The sequence below is a fragment of the Bactrocera tryoni genome, unplaced genomic scaffold, assembly GCF_016617805.1.
Source record: "Bactrocera tryoni isolate S06 unplaced genomic scaffold, CSIRO_BtryS06_freeze2 scaffold_11, whole genome shotgun sequence".
In the NCBI taxonomy this organism is placed as follows: Eukaryota; Metazoa; Arthropoda; class Insecta; order Diptera; family Tephritidae; genus Bactrocera; species Bactrocera tryoni.
The window spans coordinates 18,340,666-18,358,786 of record NW_024395824.1 but is presented as its reverse complement, the minus strand read 5'-3'; the positions used below and the strand labels follow the sequence as shown (position 1 = coordinate 18,358,786).

The 18,121-nt window shown below is 36.7% G+C and overlaps 2 protein-coding genes across 2 annotated transcripts in view; one reads left to right on the top strand and one right to left on the bottom strand.

Moving 5' to 3' along the window:
- Window positions 1-16,847, bottom strand: part of LOC120779678 — a 74,868-nt gene extending 58,021 nt beyond the window's left edge. The window contains exon 1 of the mRNA XM_040112039.1: window positions 16,580-16,847. The gene's annotated coding sequence lies outside the window, so the exon portion shown is untranslated. The remainder of the gene's footprint in view (window positions 1-16,579) is intronic.
- LOC120779823 (succinate-semialdehyde dehydrogenase [NADP(+)] GabD-like) lies at window positions 13,504-15,014 on the top strand. The gene is made up of 3 exons (XM_040112194.1): window positions 13,504-13,873; window positions 13,954-14,242; window positions 14,320-15,014. The coding sequence occupies exons 1-3, from the start codon at window positions 13,565-13,567 to the stop codon at window positions 15,012-15,014; spliced, it is 1,293 nt and encodes a 430-aa protein (XP_039968128.1). The 5' UTR covers window positions 13,504-13,564.
- Window positions 16,848-18,121: the final 1,274 nt, after the last annotated feature.

Here is an 18,121-nt window from a genome sequence, read left to right as displayed (position 1 = left end):
CACAGAAGTCGCTGAAGTATTTAGGGGTACTGATAGACAATAGACTTAGCTACAAGGCGCACATCGAAAAGGCATGTGAGAAAGCAGCACGTGTAACGGCCGCTCTAGCAAGAATAATGGCCAACATTGGTGGACCAAGCCAAAATAGGAGTGCGCTTTTGGCCAAGGTTAGTCACGAGTGCATTTTGAACATTATGCCACCAGAGAAAATGGCCATAGACCTCAGAAGAGTATACGAAAGTTCAACAGGACTTGCCTCTCAGTCACAAGCCTCAATGAGCAAAGACAATAGGGTTAAGGGTTTAGTACGTGGGCGTTTTGGGTCTTCTTTCGCGGTCAATACCAATCGTGCATACCGTCCGGAAAAATTACAGTATCTTTCGAAGTTTCCCCCTTTAAAATAAAAAATACACCAATACACGAGCATGTTTGAGTCTTTAGATGTTTGTGTCTCGATTTTTTGCTTTTCTCACATTCCATGCACCATTTGTTTGTGTAAAATATTTCATGCAATTTAAAGCATTTGATAAGGTTGCGTATACGCTCTGTATGCTAATATCGTTTTTGTTTTGTTTTGCTACACTCTGCCTTACCTTGAATATCTTCTGCTGTTATTCCGTTTCGCTACTTGCGATACGTTTTCTGTGTGAAAAGTCAAAAGTTTTAGTTTTACTCAACTCTTATCAAGAGAGCTTAAAGCACACAAGTACTTTGCTGCAGCACATATACACATACATACATATATGCCCAAGAATAAACAACTTGTCGGAAAATTTATTTTTCATAAATTTTACAGTATTTCGTCCGTTAAGTGAATATTTCATTGGAATATTCATTACCTGAAAAAAACCATGACAACCATGAATCAAGGCACACTGCCGATGATATGGATTGGGTTTGTATGTATGTAGTAGTGTGTGCTCAGCTTCAAAACTTGCATGGTTAAGAAAAATAATAACAAGTGTGTAGAGGCAGAGAGAGGGTGGCCAAGATGATGAGAGTTACTGCAAAATAAGATAACTTCTGATTTTGCTTGCTTTCTTATGGTCTTGCTACCACACGCAGACACACACACACCAAGCTCTAGCTCATATGCATGTTTACTGATGTATTATTTGCCAATGCTTTTGCGGTATTAATAGACTGCGTTTCAATATTCAATGTTATTGACACGACTCAGTAAAAAACCTCAAAGTAAACAAAGCAAATGAAGACAAATATAGTAGAATTCTCACACTCATGTGCTCGCGTACTCGTGTTAGATATGTATGTACTATATGAACACGAGCATGAAGCATATTCTGCATAACCAGCCAGTCTGCCAATACAACAAACCACTCAGCAATAGCTGCAAAAACAATTAAAGCAACAGTAACAATGCCATGTTGTGACGAAATCAATTCAGGAGTAGCAATACAAATTTGCTAACATATACACATACACGTACATAGGTTCTGTGATAGCGCATGCAAAATATGCACGTGCAGGGTATTACTGTTAAAGAAAGTTACCTAGCAAGGGATCTTTATTGCTGAATATCTGAATATGAAAGTATAAATTACAATAGCAACAACAATGACTTCATATCATAAACATATGCTATTGACCTTTTCTGACATTTGCCTAAATACGTACATATGTATGCAGATATATAAATAAGTAGGGTGGTATTTAAATTTGTTTTTGAGCTCCAACTCTAACTGTACTTTTGAGCTCCTAGTCGGGTATCAGTTTATGTATAATAATTAAGAGACTCTTACAAATAAAATATTATGAAGGGTGCACTATGTATGTTATATTTTATTTGTTTCAGAAATGTACACTTAAGTTTATTGTATACTTATTTGAAAAAAAAATCATAATAACATACTTACTATATGTAGGTATACCTAGTTCCTTATATATATTTGCACGTTCAAAATAAAATGTAAACTTTCCAATTTCTAATTTTTGTCCCAACGTCGGGACTAATTTTGTATCCCAAATTTTTGAATCAAAAAAATCCCAACCCTGATCATGATACAAGAGTCTACAAGGTGCGTCCCAAAGTAAACAGGACTTAAGAAAAAAAACCAGAGACAAATGGTTTTTTCGGCAAAATCCATTTATTTTATTCAAAATAGTCTCCTTCTGCTACAGTACAGCTTTTTGCACGGTCCAAAAGCATGTCGAACGAGTGTTTTAGCTCATTGGCCGGTATGGAATGGCCTCTACGTCTGCATAATGCTTTCCTTTCATGGGCAATTGCATTTTCGAAAGGAAAAGTCGCACGGTGCTATATTAGACGAATCATCTTCACCTTTATTTCGAAAATTCACGTTAAGTAAAGAATGTGCTTCGCGCACTTCGCCCAACTTATCGGCATCAGAATAGGCCTACTGAGAGTACTAAGTATTCGCATTACCATCACCCATCTGAAGACCCAGCATTCACTATTGGATAACATCGGACTAAATACATCACGTCCAGCACGTATTGAAGAAAATATAGCAACCGTAGCTGAGAGTGTACACGAAGACCTATTCGGCGTAACTCGTACTGACGCTCTATAGGCTCTTGAACAGTTCCAAGAAGATCCGAGGTCCAAATTTCGTTCAGCGATGAGGTCCATTTTTGTCTTAATGTTTTCCTGTGGGTATATGTAAATTCTAAAATTTATGCGAACAATCTTAGATTCAGCCGTTGGAACGAAACATCCAGCGTATCATTCGCCAGTTACCAGTCGAAATGCTCGACCGAGATGTCGCAGAAAATTACACTCAACGGATGGACCAACTTTTGAAAAAGCTAATCTTCAAAAAATAAATGACCAGCATTCGTTAAAACGAATGCGTGGAATTCGGTAAATCTGCGACAAAGACGTTTGTTATGATCATTGTCTTTTTTGACATCAAAGACATCATCCACCATGAATTTGTTCCTCCTGGACAAACCGTCAACGTAAGTTTTGCGTGAAGTCCTCAAGAGACTCAAACAAAGGTCCAATCGTGTCAAACAAGAGAACACTACCCTTACTCACACCTCTTTCTTGTGAACGGCTAGCTAACCAGACCCGGCATCCTTAACGTATATGTGGGCCCCACGGAGTTTTGTTTTCAGGTACAGCATGCACCTGTCTCAAGGCTACCCGAAAATTCCTTCCTTCATTCTTCAATGCTTGGAAATCGCACTGGAAGAGCTTCGCATCGACGTATGAGCTGGAAGGTTTCCGCACAGCGTAGTCTTTATGTATAAAGGACAGCCAGGCGATACTCAAGTAGCATGCTGAGCCCGTAAACAGTGCTTTGGCTTGAACTTCAACCCATAACAACCACCTACAGATTCATGACGCTAAAGATTTTAGAAACAAAAGGACTTCAGGCCTGAAGTCCTATGCTGCAGTGATATATGGGCTTTTACCTGCTTTTGGGAACGAACGCTACTCTTACTTGCCTCCAAGCTACCGAGTGGTGTGGCGCTAATCTGACGCAGTACGCAGATAATTCCAACCAGTGAAATATAATATCAACAGTCAGTGCTGAAACTGTGCAGGCATTGTTACCATCGGATCTCAGAGATTTAAACTGCTTAAAGAAGTTCCTTTAGCGTTTACGTAATACGACGTTACCGAAGACTGCACTGGTTCTTCCTGAAGACTAGTGACGTATGCTTGAGTACTTATAGCACAGTTTCCACATCCATCTCTCAAAATATCCACTATAGGAGGTAACAGTTCTCATCTGTGAACCTGACCTAAGCTAGCTAATGCGTATAGAATAGAAGGTTTCTCAGTATCGATAATTTTTATATATGATCGATGATTCAATTTAATCTTACTGTAAACGTTAGCTCACGTCGGAGTTCGGCTACCAAGAAAGGAAAGCCAGATAGTATGTAATGTCGTAAAACAATCAAAATACATCAGAAACTGTCTGTGTATAATTATCATGTTTACTAGGTTATTTTTTCACGTTGTGAAAAGTTAAATCATTTAAGAATCTTACTTTTTAGTCTATCCTTTCACTCCCTGCAAAATTGTATACCATCTAAGAATTTTCGGGTATTTCTGAGAGTGGAAGACAGCACTTCCTAATCAATTTAAAGTAGTCATATATGTACAAGTTAAATGGAAATGGTTAAGATGATTTTCAGTTCGAAATAACCAAAAACTATGCCTTAAAGTGGTAAAACAAGTGATGTTCATTCTATTTCAACCATTCGTGTGTTGCATACATGGCGAATTTTTTCCCGGAGGGTTCAGACGGATAATAATTTGGGGCGTTTGCATGAGACAGCTCCGTCGAAATGGGAGGCAATGTGAAAGAACAATGCATGGATTTTACACGATGATAATGTACTATCGCATCCCGGAGTTACGATTTGTGACTGAATTTAAAACTGAAAACCACCATGAATACTATCGATCAACCACCGTAAGCACCAAATTTGGCACAGTGTGGTTTTCTTGTTTCAAATCAAATTACAGCCTGTGATAAATTGCTTCAGCTGAATTAACTGAAGCATACCAAAACGCGTTTATGAAAATTTTCAAGGACTGGAAGATCGTTGACATAAGTGTACATTCAGGAGGATTACTTAGTGATAAAGCAAATATTTATGAGTAATTAAATATTGAGCGGATTGCATTTTCTCGTCCTTTTTTAACCTGCTCAGAATGTTTATTGTTTGTTAACAAGAAAAAACGTTAACTTCGGCTGCACCGAAGCTAATATACCCTTCACAGATCACATTGGTGCCTTAGAAAATAATCTATACCAAATTTGGCGAAGATACATTGTCAAATGTGAAAGTTTTCCATACAAGAACTTGATTCCGATCGTTCAGTTTGTATGGTAGCTATATGTTATAGTTGACCGATCTGACCTATTTCTTCGGAGATTTAATTGTTTCTATGGAAAATAATCTATACCAAATTTGGTGAAGATACATTATCAAATGTGAAAGTTTTCCATACAAGAACTTGATTCCGATCGTTCAGTTTGTATGGTAGCTATATGCTATAGTTGACCAATCTGACCCATTTCTTCGGAGATTTCATTGTTTCTACGGAAAATAATCTATACCAAATTTGGTGAAGATACATTGTCAAATGTGAAAGTTTTCCATACAAGAACTTGATTCCGATCGTTCAGGTTATATGGCGGCTATATGTTATAGTGGTCCGATATCGGCCGTTCCAACAAATGAGCAGCTTCTTGAAGAGAAAATGACGTTTGCAAAATTTCAAAACGATATCTTAAAAACTGAGGGACTAGTTCGTATATATACATACAGACGGACAGACGGACATGGATAAATCGACTCAGCTCAACATACTGATCATTTATATATATACTTTATAGGGTCTCCGACGCTTCCTTCTGGGTGTTACAAACTTCGTGACAAACTTAATATACCCTGTTCAGGGTACAAAATGCCTCTGGGCCCCTAGTTATCGTTACATTAATATTGAAATATTTCATATTGTCTTCCAAGCGACTTGGCTGAAATCGAAATTAGGAGCCTAGAATTTGTGTTAGAGATCTTCTTCAATATTTGGAAGTTTTTTTTGGATATTTAAAAACGATTTGTTGGCATAAAAAGTTGTTATTTCAGCAGTGTTATCCTGTATGCATCATCGGGATCAGCGTAGTGAGTTATTTAATTAATATAATTTGAATTAAAACTTTCAATATCTTAAGTCAAATTAAGAACTAAAATGTGAATTGTAATCCGGAAGTCGGAATTAAAGTTGATAATGTGTAAATAAAAACATTTTGTTTTTTGAAATCAAAAGCTGGAACGGAAAGAGATGAAAAAGAAATATGTAAAAGAATATTTGTATCTAAAAATAATGATACTTTTATTCATTACATTTTGGAAAAAGTTAAGGATTGTCATATTAGTTAGGAGCCTCCGACAGAGACCGAAGATGTCGCTAAAGAGTCATATAACCGATAGGAATTTTAGAAAGTTATTTGGAACAGAATCGCCATAAAGTAAAACCACTAATTAGGCCCACTACAGATTCATAAAGTTGCGCCGCATGCGCAATTCACCACAAACCTTCAAATGCTAACCGTCCGATGCTTGATTCGCAGCATAAAAATCCTCACAATTTCACGAAAAAATGTTTTATAGTTCAGACGTTTTTCAACAATACGCAAACAAGGGGTAACTGCAACCGGTGATGTGTGGAGGATTAGTGGCCGTGGTGGAAGTAGCGCATTCGTCGGGTCAAGTGAAACTTTATATTAAAGTGCGGTTTTCTGCTTCTCTCTTTGCACGCCATATCTAATAGTAAAATTATTTTCTGTTGTTTTTGCATTTATATTTCCGACTCTTGTTTTAACTGCCGTGTTTTCACTCCTTGCTTTCTTGCCCACTTACATAATTTTAATTTTATTTTTAATATAAACCATTATATTTTTAATATTTTTTTTGGTTTTTTCGAGCTTAATTGTACACTGCGCCGCATTGCATTGTTTTTCGAAAAGTTCCAAACAACGGCGGAAATTGCAGGCATTGTGGTTGTTGTTGGCCGCAAAGCAAGCAAAATGTGTACGCTAACAGGCCAACACAAACTAAAGTTTTTTTTACGCGAACTTGCTTTAGTTAACTCTTCCTGTGCGCAATTGCAAAAGCTCTTTTAATATATATATAATGTTAAATATATTTACAGTGCGTGAATATAATAAGCGTGATATATGTATGTTATAAATATGCATATGTGTGATGTGATGGTGTGCGGCAAGTTGTGGCCAAGGCCACACCACAACGTTTTAAAAGGATATGCAAAGCCGCTCGGCTGATAGTGCTATGTTTATATATGTATGTGTATTTGTATGGTATGCATATTAGTGCATGTTGCCGCGCGGGTGTATCAGAAGCGATTGTTCCATACGGCCTCGTAAGTTTAGTAATCTCTTAAAATAATTACCGCACTACAGTGGACAATGTTGTGGCTTTGTTGCGTATATAAAATTCTTGCTGATATTTTGAAAGCATCGTAGGCTGGTAGGAGTGCGAGGCTGGTGCTCAATTAGCACTGCATCCGTCCAATCCATTAAATAGGAAGTACGTTAGAAGAAGATTATTAGCAAAAGAACAAATGTAGGCTTATAAAATAAATCTTACAAGGTGCGATCCTAAGTAAACAGGACTTAAAAAAAAAACAGAAAAAATGGGTTTTCGGCAAAATCAATTTATTTTATTCAAAATAGTCTCCTTCTGCTTCAATACAGATGTTTCATGGTCAAAAAGCATGTTGAATGAGTGTTTTAGCTCGCTGACCGATATGGCCGCCAGTATGCCGGTGCAAGCCTTTTGAATGGCCTCTACGTCTGCATAATGCTTTCCTTTCGTGGGCAAATGCATTTTTCCGAAAAGGAAGAAGTCGCACGGTGCCATATCAGGTGAATACGGGGAGTTATGAATGGTTAAAATGTGATTTTTGGTCAAATAATCGGTCTAAAGCCTTGATCGAATGTTGGATTCTGAGCAATTTTTGGTCGTCAGTCAATTTGGGCAGAACGAACCGTGCACACATCTTTCGTAAGCCCAAATGTTTGGTCAAAATGCGATAAATCGATGTTTTGGAGATGTTCAATTCCATTTCTTTGAATTTCAATGACGAGTTCATCAGATTTTTGATGAATTCACTCACAGTTTCGATGGAATTTCCGGTGCACTCGGATGATTTTGATTGGCTCACATCGTCATTTAATCGTCATTTATGTCTTCACGACCACTTTGAAAAACGTTGAAACCACTGGTGCACTCTACTATGGGATAGGCAATCATCGCCATAAACTTGTTTCATCAATTGAAAAGTTTCTGTAAAAGTTTTACCAACGCATTTTTAAAACAAAATTTAATGTTGGCTCTTTGTTCGAAGCTCATTTCCGCACCGATAACACACAAACATAGTCACACTTTGCACGTAATAACTTCACTGCGAATCAATGAAATGTCAAGAAATTCCCAATGTACAATTGATAAAGATAGCGGATTCTAACGCACCAGTCGTTGTCCTGTTTACTTGGAACACACCTTGTAATGTACAGAGTTTATGCAAGCACATAATTAATGTACTCATAAGTCACTTTAACTACTTAAACATAATATTGAAAATGTATAAATTACAGCACCTTTGACAACAACGATAAAAATCTTACCCAATTATTTATTTTAATGAAATTTTAAATACACAAACATGCAGCACAACACAATTCGCTTTCTTTTCGTGGCTTTACCGCTTGCAGCAAGAAATTTCACAATTCAGCAGCCATTGTAATCAGCGGCGTAACCTACTTTTAGGCGCCCATGCTTTTTTTATGACAATGTAGGATGCACGCAGCATATGTAAGCAACTATTGTTTAGAAAGCATGAATTCGCCGATGCCCTTAAACCTTAAGTAATGCCAGCTAACCCAGCATACAACACACCTTCCATTATGTGGATACATACCTTACGCGTATAAAATTCGCATAAATATGGACGCGTGGGTTGGTGCAACGGATAAATGAGATGAACTGAAATTTATGGAGTATAGTGTTAGATGGCGGCATGCACTAGTGCAGAGACGGGTAGGTGATGGCAGGCAAGCGCAAAAATGAACCATATTCGCGGCCAGAAAAAGTTAGCGTTGCGAGAACGCAAAATTATTGTAGCAATTACTCGCAGGGCGTTTCCGGTGGAGCAGCGTAAAGCTGGTGCGTTGCTCTTTCGAGCGGGGTGTGGTACGCCTCCATAGTGGGGTTGTCGGCAAATTCTAGGTTCATATTTCTAACCAAAAAATCCGACATATTTTATGTTGCAATGACTTTGTGATTGCTTTAAAATGCATATTTATAAGTGTTTGTTGTTGTTTGGTGCGTTGCTGCTGCAATAGCGCTAAATTGTAGCATTTACACTTCATCCCCTGCAAAAAGCAATCGCTGCAAAATACTCACAAATAGTTTTCGGCGCATTCCTCTCAATAACTCTCTGGTTGCTCTCCTATTCCCATCTGCCTGATTTCCCTCTCATTTAAACATTTTTCTCGTTGAGCAAACTGTATTTCATATATACGTAAAATGTATAGGTATACCTTACATATGTATATAGCGTTGTTTTGTGCATTTATCTGTTTTAAGCTTTCACACTGTGACAACCCTAACCACGGCACGGTAACAATACAAATAATGTTGGTGAAATGCTAATTGTTGATTAAGCCGGCGCTGAGATGCGTTGCTCTGTCGGCTGATTATAGGTAAAAAACCGATAAAAAGCCCTAGAAGCCAGATTATCTAAAAATTTAGTTAACATGGTTTGAGACGAATTTATTGCAGAATGAGGAGAGAAAAAGATGTACCAAGAATTTTTGGTGACTTGAAATTGATTATGTATGCAATGGATCAGTGTTAATTTAGAATGGCTCCATTCAATATTTTTAATACCGTTTTCTTGTGATTTCTGGTTCTATGAGTACTTCTTTATCTTTATTTTAGGTATGTATTTATTCCAAAAGATAGAATGTCAGATAAGTATTTCGATATCTCATACCGTGCGGGATGCGCGTGTAATCCAGATTTAAAGCTTCACGATATCTTTCAATAGATATATAGATGCCCTTAACTATGTTTTGGAGTAAGCAAACAGTATTTTTAATAACACTTCTCTTACTTACCTACCTTATCCAAATCAATATCAGATATACAGGGTTTTCCAATAAGAGTGATATGTACGATAAAAAAACAAACACAATTGTATTGATTTATGTACCACCTTTTCCGCACTAACCGTTTCATATTTTTTCCAAAATTGCGGGTCGGCTTTAGTATATACCGTCCCAGGATTAATCGGGAAAAAAATTGGTATGGTCGGATAGAGAAGATTCTCCTGATCACGAATATATGTATATGGTTACAGCCGCAGGAAGATGTTGGGCCGACGAGGTTCATTTTATTTTTGTTTGTAAAATATTTCACTTTAGTACAAATGTTAATACTAATTATTTGAAAAATTTATTTTTAAAAATGATGTCGATAAGGTAACACTTATGATTTGACAGTTTGAAATTAATTTGTTATTATTAAATAGTCGTAATTCAACAATAATTTAAATGTATAATAAAAGCTATTTTTGCAATATATGATACAAAATAAATGTGTACAAACGAATTAGTGATGTGTTAGTGTATATAAAATTGGAAAATATAGGTGCAAAATTAATGTTAAATATAGAAAAAATGTTATTAAAATATTGCAAATTTTTAATTTTAAACGCGAATATCTCTTAAACTATAAGCTTCCTGTGGCTATAACCATATATATCCTTGATCAGGATAATCTCCTCTATCCGACCATATCCTTTTTATCCTTGAAATCCTGGGACGGTATACTAAATTCTTCCCAAAGTATAATACAAGTATACAATTATATTTTAAACTAGCTGACCCCGCAGCCGTTGTCCTGCGTGAAATTATATGCTTTGAAATGAAAAAAAGTTGAAATTATATGTATTGTGTCGAAAATGATTTATTTTCGATTTTTCTACATTTTTTTAATGTAGCGCAGCTTAATATCCGTAAACATAATTTTTTTGATTTCTGTTCTGGTGTGTAAATAAACAAAGAAGATGGGTTTCCAACTCGTCAACACGCCACATATATCTGGCCAATTTTCCCTTTAAATTGAATACGTTTGAAATGAAATGGCTGTCCCTTGTATTCGATAACTGTGTCATAATCAGTCGGGTTCCATTACACAGTTTCGGCGCATGAAGATTGTGAAACATAATAATGACAGATCCAACTTTGAGACGCAAATGATGCTGGGGCATACCCAGGCTCTCCAAAGAATTTGGAAACTCCACTGGATAATTTACGGTTTCGTCTTTCTTGTCAAGACGATCGATCGATTTATATGAGCGCAAACCTCCCGAAATTTGACTTTGAATCTTCCAGTTTAATTCATTAACGTCGGTAGTTTTAGCAACTAAAATCAAGCAATTGCAGTTTCGATAATTTTGCCAATGTGCGGATAAACATTCGTGATGAGTTCATCTTCCGTTGAAGTGAATTGACAAAAGGGATGTGAAATTGATATCAAACCACTGGAAGTATCAACCGAAATTTGCCCATTTCCAATTCTTAGCGAATACAATGTAAAATGTCATCGGCAATGTCATTTTTTCGTATCCCATAATTAACGCGAATTTGAAGGCTGATATGTCGAAATGATCTTCGCGAAAACTATGCGAACTTCAGTGGCATGCGAAGTAACTATTGCATTGTCCTTCGTCTGTTTCCAGTGATTAGCATGTTCCAGCAAACGCAACTGCTGGCATGCTTCTCAAAAAGTTGCACACACTGTACCATTCACAATACGCAATGACTTAAATGAAGTTGAACCGCGAGACGCACAACAGTCGGAAAACTTTCATGAATTGCAAAAGTAAACATCCTACAAAGCGCTTTATTGCGGTTCACATATCGACCCATTTGATACTGCACATATCGACCGCTATGTTGATACCTTTGCTGACGTACTTGCAATAAGTATGTGATACGATTGTCACCAAGGCTACAATAACCAACATTGACATGAGTTCTGAATGTGAGTTAGACAAAAGTGGCGAATATGGTACGATCCATATGTTTTCAACTTCGATGTGTTGTTAACGTCGATATTCACGCCTCTAAATGCTAAATGTTCTGCCATTGTCGTCTGGTGAGCGACGCCGATACAGTGAATATCCATCATTTCCCATTTCCGTTTCCGAAAGAAAAGCACATGAGTAGTGTTTTGTGCATTTATTGTCAGACATACAAACCAAAGTGGGATTGTAAGGTTCCCAAAGTCCATGAAACATATTGGTTTTCACCACTTCGTATAATTCTGGATCTATCTCTGAATCAGGAATTTCCGCTGAAATTATTTCATCAATTTCATCTGGTGTAATCACCATCCGCATCCAAAGAAGAATGTGTGCGTGCGGCAACACGCAACAGAATACATTCAGCATCTAACAGCACCATATATACCAAAGGTTGCTTCAAGATAAAGACCGTCAAACATCGCAGCCATTGTTTAAAACATTTTCTGATTTTTTTTTTAAACCATCCTCATTGGATTCCCTTTAAAGTAGTTCAAGCCATTTTTCATTTCATACAACGATTTAGTCAGCTATAGCGAACAGACAAAAAACCCAACTTATTTTTGTATTCATATATGTATAGGAACAGCATATACATACATATATTAAAGAACATACATAAATTTGAAGAAAATTACGGTTTTGCTAATTTTTATTAAAGCATTGTTCGTACTTTTATAGCTACATTATGTTTAATTCACATTAAACCCATTTTTAGGTTATGCTCAATTTTTTATCATTGTAAAAAAAACAATCCTTCCAAAGAGTTTTTATAAAAGTTTCGCTCAAGTTGTAGATGATGTTTTTATTATTTGAGTGTGTTTAAATTTTGCTGTGCTATTTTTGTGGTCCGAACTTTGTTAACAATACATATTTGCCGTAATAATTATTTTGAAATGCTTAGTTTTTCACGTACAATGTTTTATTCAATTGTTTTTGCTATTTTCTTTTCACTTATTTGGAATATGTAAACTGGTCTCATCTCTTAATTTCATTGCTCCGTCGCACGCAGGACATTAATATCGATTATTTTGAATGTTGGTTGCCAGTGACATTCATAACTTCAAAAGTTCGCGAATAATATTTGATGAAAAAAGGAAAATGTGTATTTTTATGCGATTAAATATTGATTTGTCTTTTTGTACGTTTGAAAGGATATCCTAGAAATAATTTTGGTATTTATGATTTTGGCCGATAGTTGTTAAACCTATTGTACTGATCCGGATTTTTATCTATAGACTGATTGGAAATTAATTTTATAGGCCATTTATTTTAGTTACGTTTCTATTAACGGTTTTAAGTTGTTGTTTGTAATTTGTCATCACAATTTTCGTAAATTTATCAGAAAGACGGATGCGGTTAGTGGAAGTACCCAACTTGAGCTTGTTGATCGCTTATCCGATGGCTCAGCATTAACTTGTTGGATATAGATATTTGACAGGTTTAGTATTGAACATGCAGATATAATTTCCTCAAATAAGTTAAAGTCGAACTATCCGAATCTGCTTCTTTTGAAGAGCTCAGCGATTGTAATGCTTAATCGATATTTCGGGTGCAAAGTTCCTAGAATATAATTCTAACAGAAAGAGAACATAAGTAGTGTTTTCATGTACAGTAAGCCCAAAACCGTCTTTTAAAAGAAAATTGTTAGACGTTCGAATGAAGATAAAAGATTGTATAATATTAAATTAAAATCGCCTTGATCGTCACTTCGATAAATTCCTGAAGGAAGTCAGAAGAAGGTGGGAAAAATCGCATTTTTATATGTTAAGATCTAAAGCTATTTTGTAGTAGTTTATCTCGAGAGTTGTACAAAATAAAATATCCGGTTTTCGAAATAAATCGTCTTGAAAAATGTGTCATGTAGTTAGCAACCCTTACATTACAAAACAAAATATCAAAATAAAAGACAAAAGATCACACTAATATTATTAAAAACAAAAAATGTATATTCTCTTTTCAACATTGTACCGAAAGTGCAATAGTAAATTGATCCGCTGCTCTCTACATCACAAATCTCGCACATCGACAACTTCTCTCTGGCTTAAGCAAGCTTACATTGGTGGCGAATGGTTGGACGCTGCCAGCGGTGCCACATTCGAGGTTCGAAATCCGGCAGATATGCAAGTGATCGGCTGTGTGCCCGACATGACTGCAGTGGAAGCGCAAAAAGCGGTAGATGTCGCCACAAGAGCTCTTTACGCGACAGAATGGAAGTTGATTACAGCACGTGAGCGCTCGCAGTTGCTGAAGGTTTGTCGGCAGAACAATTATATATTATGTGTATAATACATATGTATATCTCGTGAAACTTCTAATGGTTTTCTTCACAGAATTGGCACATCTTGATTTCACAGCATTGCGCTGAATTGGCTAACATTATCACGGCGGAATGTGGAAAACCATTGACCGAGTCACTATCCGAGGTAGCTTATGGTCAGTCGTTTGTCGAATGGTTTGCCGAGGAAGCACGACGCATTGATGGCCAACTCATCGCCAGTTCGGTGAGCAATCAGGAGCTGCTTGTGCTGCGCGAGCCGCTTGGTGTCGCAGCACTCATAACACCATGGAACTTTCCAATGGCCTTAGTCTTACGCAAAGCAGCAGCGGCTTTGGCGGCCGGTAAGTATAAGCCGCAGCGCCGCCATGAATTTTGGAAAAATTAGTGTTAATTTTTAATAATATCGAACATGCTACAGGCTGCACAGTCGTCGTCAAACCTGACGAAAATACACCACTTACCTGCTTAGCACTCGCTAAACTTTCCCAAATGGCCTGTATACCAGCTGGTGTTTTCAACGTGATCACCACGAGTGGAGCTCCTGCCATCGGTGAGCTCTTCTGCCGGAGCCCGCTGGTGTGTGGCATCTCTTTTACCGGCTCCACCGAAGTTGGCAAACTTTTGTTTCGTGAATCAGCTGGCTTGCTAAAACGTGTTTCGTTAGAACTCGGCGGTAATGCACCATTCATTGTCTTCGAATCAGCTGACATAGCCGAAGCAGTGAAGGGTGCAATGTTATCGAAATTTCGAAACGGCGGACAAACTTGTGTCTCAGCAAACCGTTTTTACATACATTCTGCTCTGTATGAAGACTTTCTGAAACAGTTGCAAGCACAAGTTGAAGCTTTGAAAATTGGTCCGGGATACGATAAAAGTGTGGACATTGGTCCACTCATTAATACAGCACAGTTAAAGCGAATTGAGGCATTTATGAAAGATGCACTTTCCAGACATGCAAAGGTAATATGCGGTGGTAAACATTTGCACGAAATCGGTGAACTCTTCTATGCACCCACCATCATTACCGACGTGGACCGTACAGCACGTATTTATCGTGAAGAGATCTTTGGACCAGTTATTACATTTTATACACTTGCAACTTGCAAGAATTAAAGCCAGGGAAATACATAACGATTTAAAACGTCAACCAGAGGATCGGAATCTAAGAAGTTTTATATATACATACATATACTCTATATAACTCATACACTGGCCGACAAAATCGACATACGATTTGTTAGAAAAACGAAAGGCATTATATGTCGTATATAGGAGTTGGTATCGACCCAATATTATCCATTAACTATTATCATTAAGGTACCTCTCATACAATCACCAATCATATGGAGCAAAGTTAACCAGATGTTCGAAAATCCTTGTAATGGTTATAAGACTAAGTCAACTTTTCGCTCAAATTCATTTTTGGCTCTCCCAATTTCATTAAGATAACTCAAATATTGACTGATATATCCAGCATAAAGTCACTTGGAAGTTCGAAAATCTTTATATTAGGGTATCAGAGATGTATTGGCCAGATTCGACCAATTTTTGGCATACAGACATACCATTGTCAGAGAAGAATTATCCCTGATTTTCATTTCTATACCACACACATTGACTGATATTTTTGGTCAAAAGTAAACTATAGATACTGTAGTCCACATATTCGGTTTCTACGGTCTTGAACAGTTTTGGTTGAATTTAGACAACTTTTGGTCAAAAGGTTTAAGTGAAATATTCCTGCAAAATTATATTCCGTTATACTAATTAATTCTTAATTTGTGTACTGAAAAGTGAAAGAATCAAATGGAATTTTAAATTGTGTTATATGAGAAGTAAGAGTGGTTGTTTTCCGATTTTGCAACATAGGATTGTTAGAATTAAATTTAGTGGAAATCCGTTGGCCGGGTCCCAAGATATAGAATTTCACCAAAAAGTTCACACAATTTCTCATAAAGCCTTCTCATATCATCTCGGAAGTAAAATTTAATGTCTATGGCGTAAATAGTTATGATTACGTCGCGCTTTTAGTAGTTTTGAACGATGCCGTTATATGGGCATTCATCCATTTTCACACTGCCGGTGGGAGTTCTTATAATATTCGAGCTTAGTAAATTTGGTTGTTGTAGCTTTAGTGTCTTAGGAGATAAATTAAACATATTAGAAGGCGTGGCCACTCCCTTTTTTCAAAGTTTTTTACACATAGATGCTCCTTGCTACTGCGATACCCTGTGCCAAATTACAATTTTATATCTTAATTTAGTGCTTAATTATGGCAGTTTATATTTTTTCGACTAAAGGTGATTTTTGGGCGTGGCAGTAGTCCGATTACGCCCATCTACGAACTTATTTGTACCAAGGAATCTGCACATCAATTTTCATCTAGATATCTCAATGTTTACTCAAGTTACAGCTTGCACGGACGGATAGACAGACAGACAGACAGACAGTCACCCGGATTTCAACTTTTCTCGTCATCCTGATCATTTATACATATATATTTATGTATATGTATAACCCTATATCTATATCGATTAAGTTTAGGTGATACGTATAAGCGTTATGTTAACAAAACTATAATACTCTGTAGCAATTGGGTGCAAGGCTATAAAAATGGCGAAAATAAAAGGCTGCTAACTAGTTAGATATATTATACTATACACATTTACTATACTTACTTATACATTTGTACAAAATTTTCGGAACACAGTTTAGCTGTATGCGTTATGTTACATACATCATTGGTATATGCATATACGTTTACGAAATTAAAGAAAAGTGTTGCACCCTAATTTAGTAAACACTGTTCATCCAATAAATATACCAATAAATATACTCAAAAGATCTGTTCAATATAAATCCCTACTCCGAAAGTACTAAAATGCATTCCATTTGCAGACAGTGTATTTCTCCTTAATATCAAAAGGCTATATTTCGAATTTATGAATCGAACACTGCCTTTCGTGTTCGACTGGTTAAACGTACGAACGAATGAATGAATGAATGAATTTCAGCGTTAACCGATAAAAGTCGAAGTAAAAGCTTAGAAAAAACATAAATTCCTACATATTTTGTGTATAAATAAAATAGTCACCCTCACGATAAAGGATACATTTCGTACGTTGAGCCGAAGTATCCCAAATACGCATACATATACATATGTATACAGGAATATGTATGCATGCGTATGCATTTATTTGCTAAGTTACTCAGATTCGAAACAAAACCAGCGTTTCGCAGAGGGTCCTTTTGTATGTACATACATACATATGTATGTATATTATTTTATATTCTCTTGAGGCCAACTTTACTCTATTAAGGGAGTTCTGCATTGCCCGAATCAAATAGTAGTCCGATGGTGCAAGGTCAGGGCTATGTGGTGGATGCATCAAAACTTCCCAGCCAAGCTCTCTCAGTTTGTGGTCTAACGTTGTCCTGATGAAAGACGAAGCCGTTTCTGTTGATCAGTTCTGGCATCTTTTTTTCGATTGCTTGACTTAATCTCATCAGTTGTTAGCAGTAAAATCTAGAATCAATCGTTCGACCATGAGCAGCTCATAGTAGATGATTCCTTTTCAATCCCACAAACACTCAGCATAACCTTTCGAGGCGTCAATCCTGGCTTTGGGACCATTTGTTGAGCTTCATCAAGCTTGGACCATGATCTTTTTCGCAAATTATTGTCGTATTTGATCCACTCTTTGTTCCTGTTACCATTCGCTTTAGAAATGGTTCGATGTCATTACGTTTCAGCAAAGGATCGCAGATGTTAATTTGGTCCATTAAATTTTCAGCCAGCCTTTTGTAAATGGCTGCTTATGTGACGGTCCTGGTCAATCTTTTCCATAATTTCATCGACTTTTTCAACGATATGTCGACCAGAGGGAGGTGCATCTTTCACATCGAAATTTTAAGAACGGAAGCGAGCGAACTATTGTATTATTGTGCTACACGAACTGATACAGCATCGTCTCCGTAAACTTCACATTTTCATTGGGGGCTTGCGTGGCTTTCTTCCCTTTTTTATACAAAAATTTCAAAATACAGTGAATTTCTTAATTATTTTCAATAATTTTTGAACAGCTGTAACTTTTTTCAACTTTCTCGAATTTAATTTTTGGTTAAATGAAGCTTAAAATCTCACCTTTACAACACCATATTGTATGACACAATGTGATTGGAAGTACTGAAGATATAGGACTGCAACCACATCTATTGAC

Coding starts and splice junctions, on each gene's coding strand:
- LOC120779823 (XM_040112194.1), top strand. CDS start 13,565: ATGTATATTCTCTTTTCAACATTGTACCGAAAGTGCAATAGTAAATTG. Junction 13,874..13,953: donor AGCGCTCGCAGTTGCTGAAG/GTTTGTCGGCAG, acceptor TTTTCTTCACAG/AATTGGCACATCTTGATTTC. Junction 14,243..14,319: donor AGCAGCGGCTTTGGCGGCCG/GTAAGTATAAGC, acceptor AACATGCTACAG/GCTGCACAGTCGTCGTCAAA.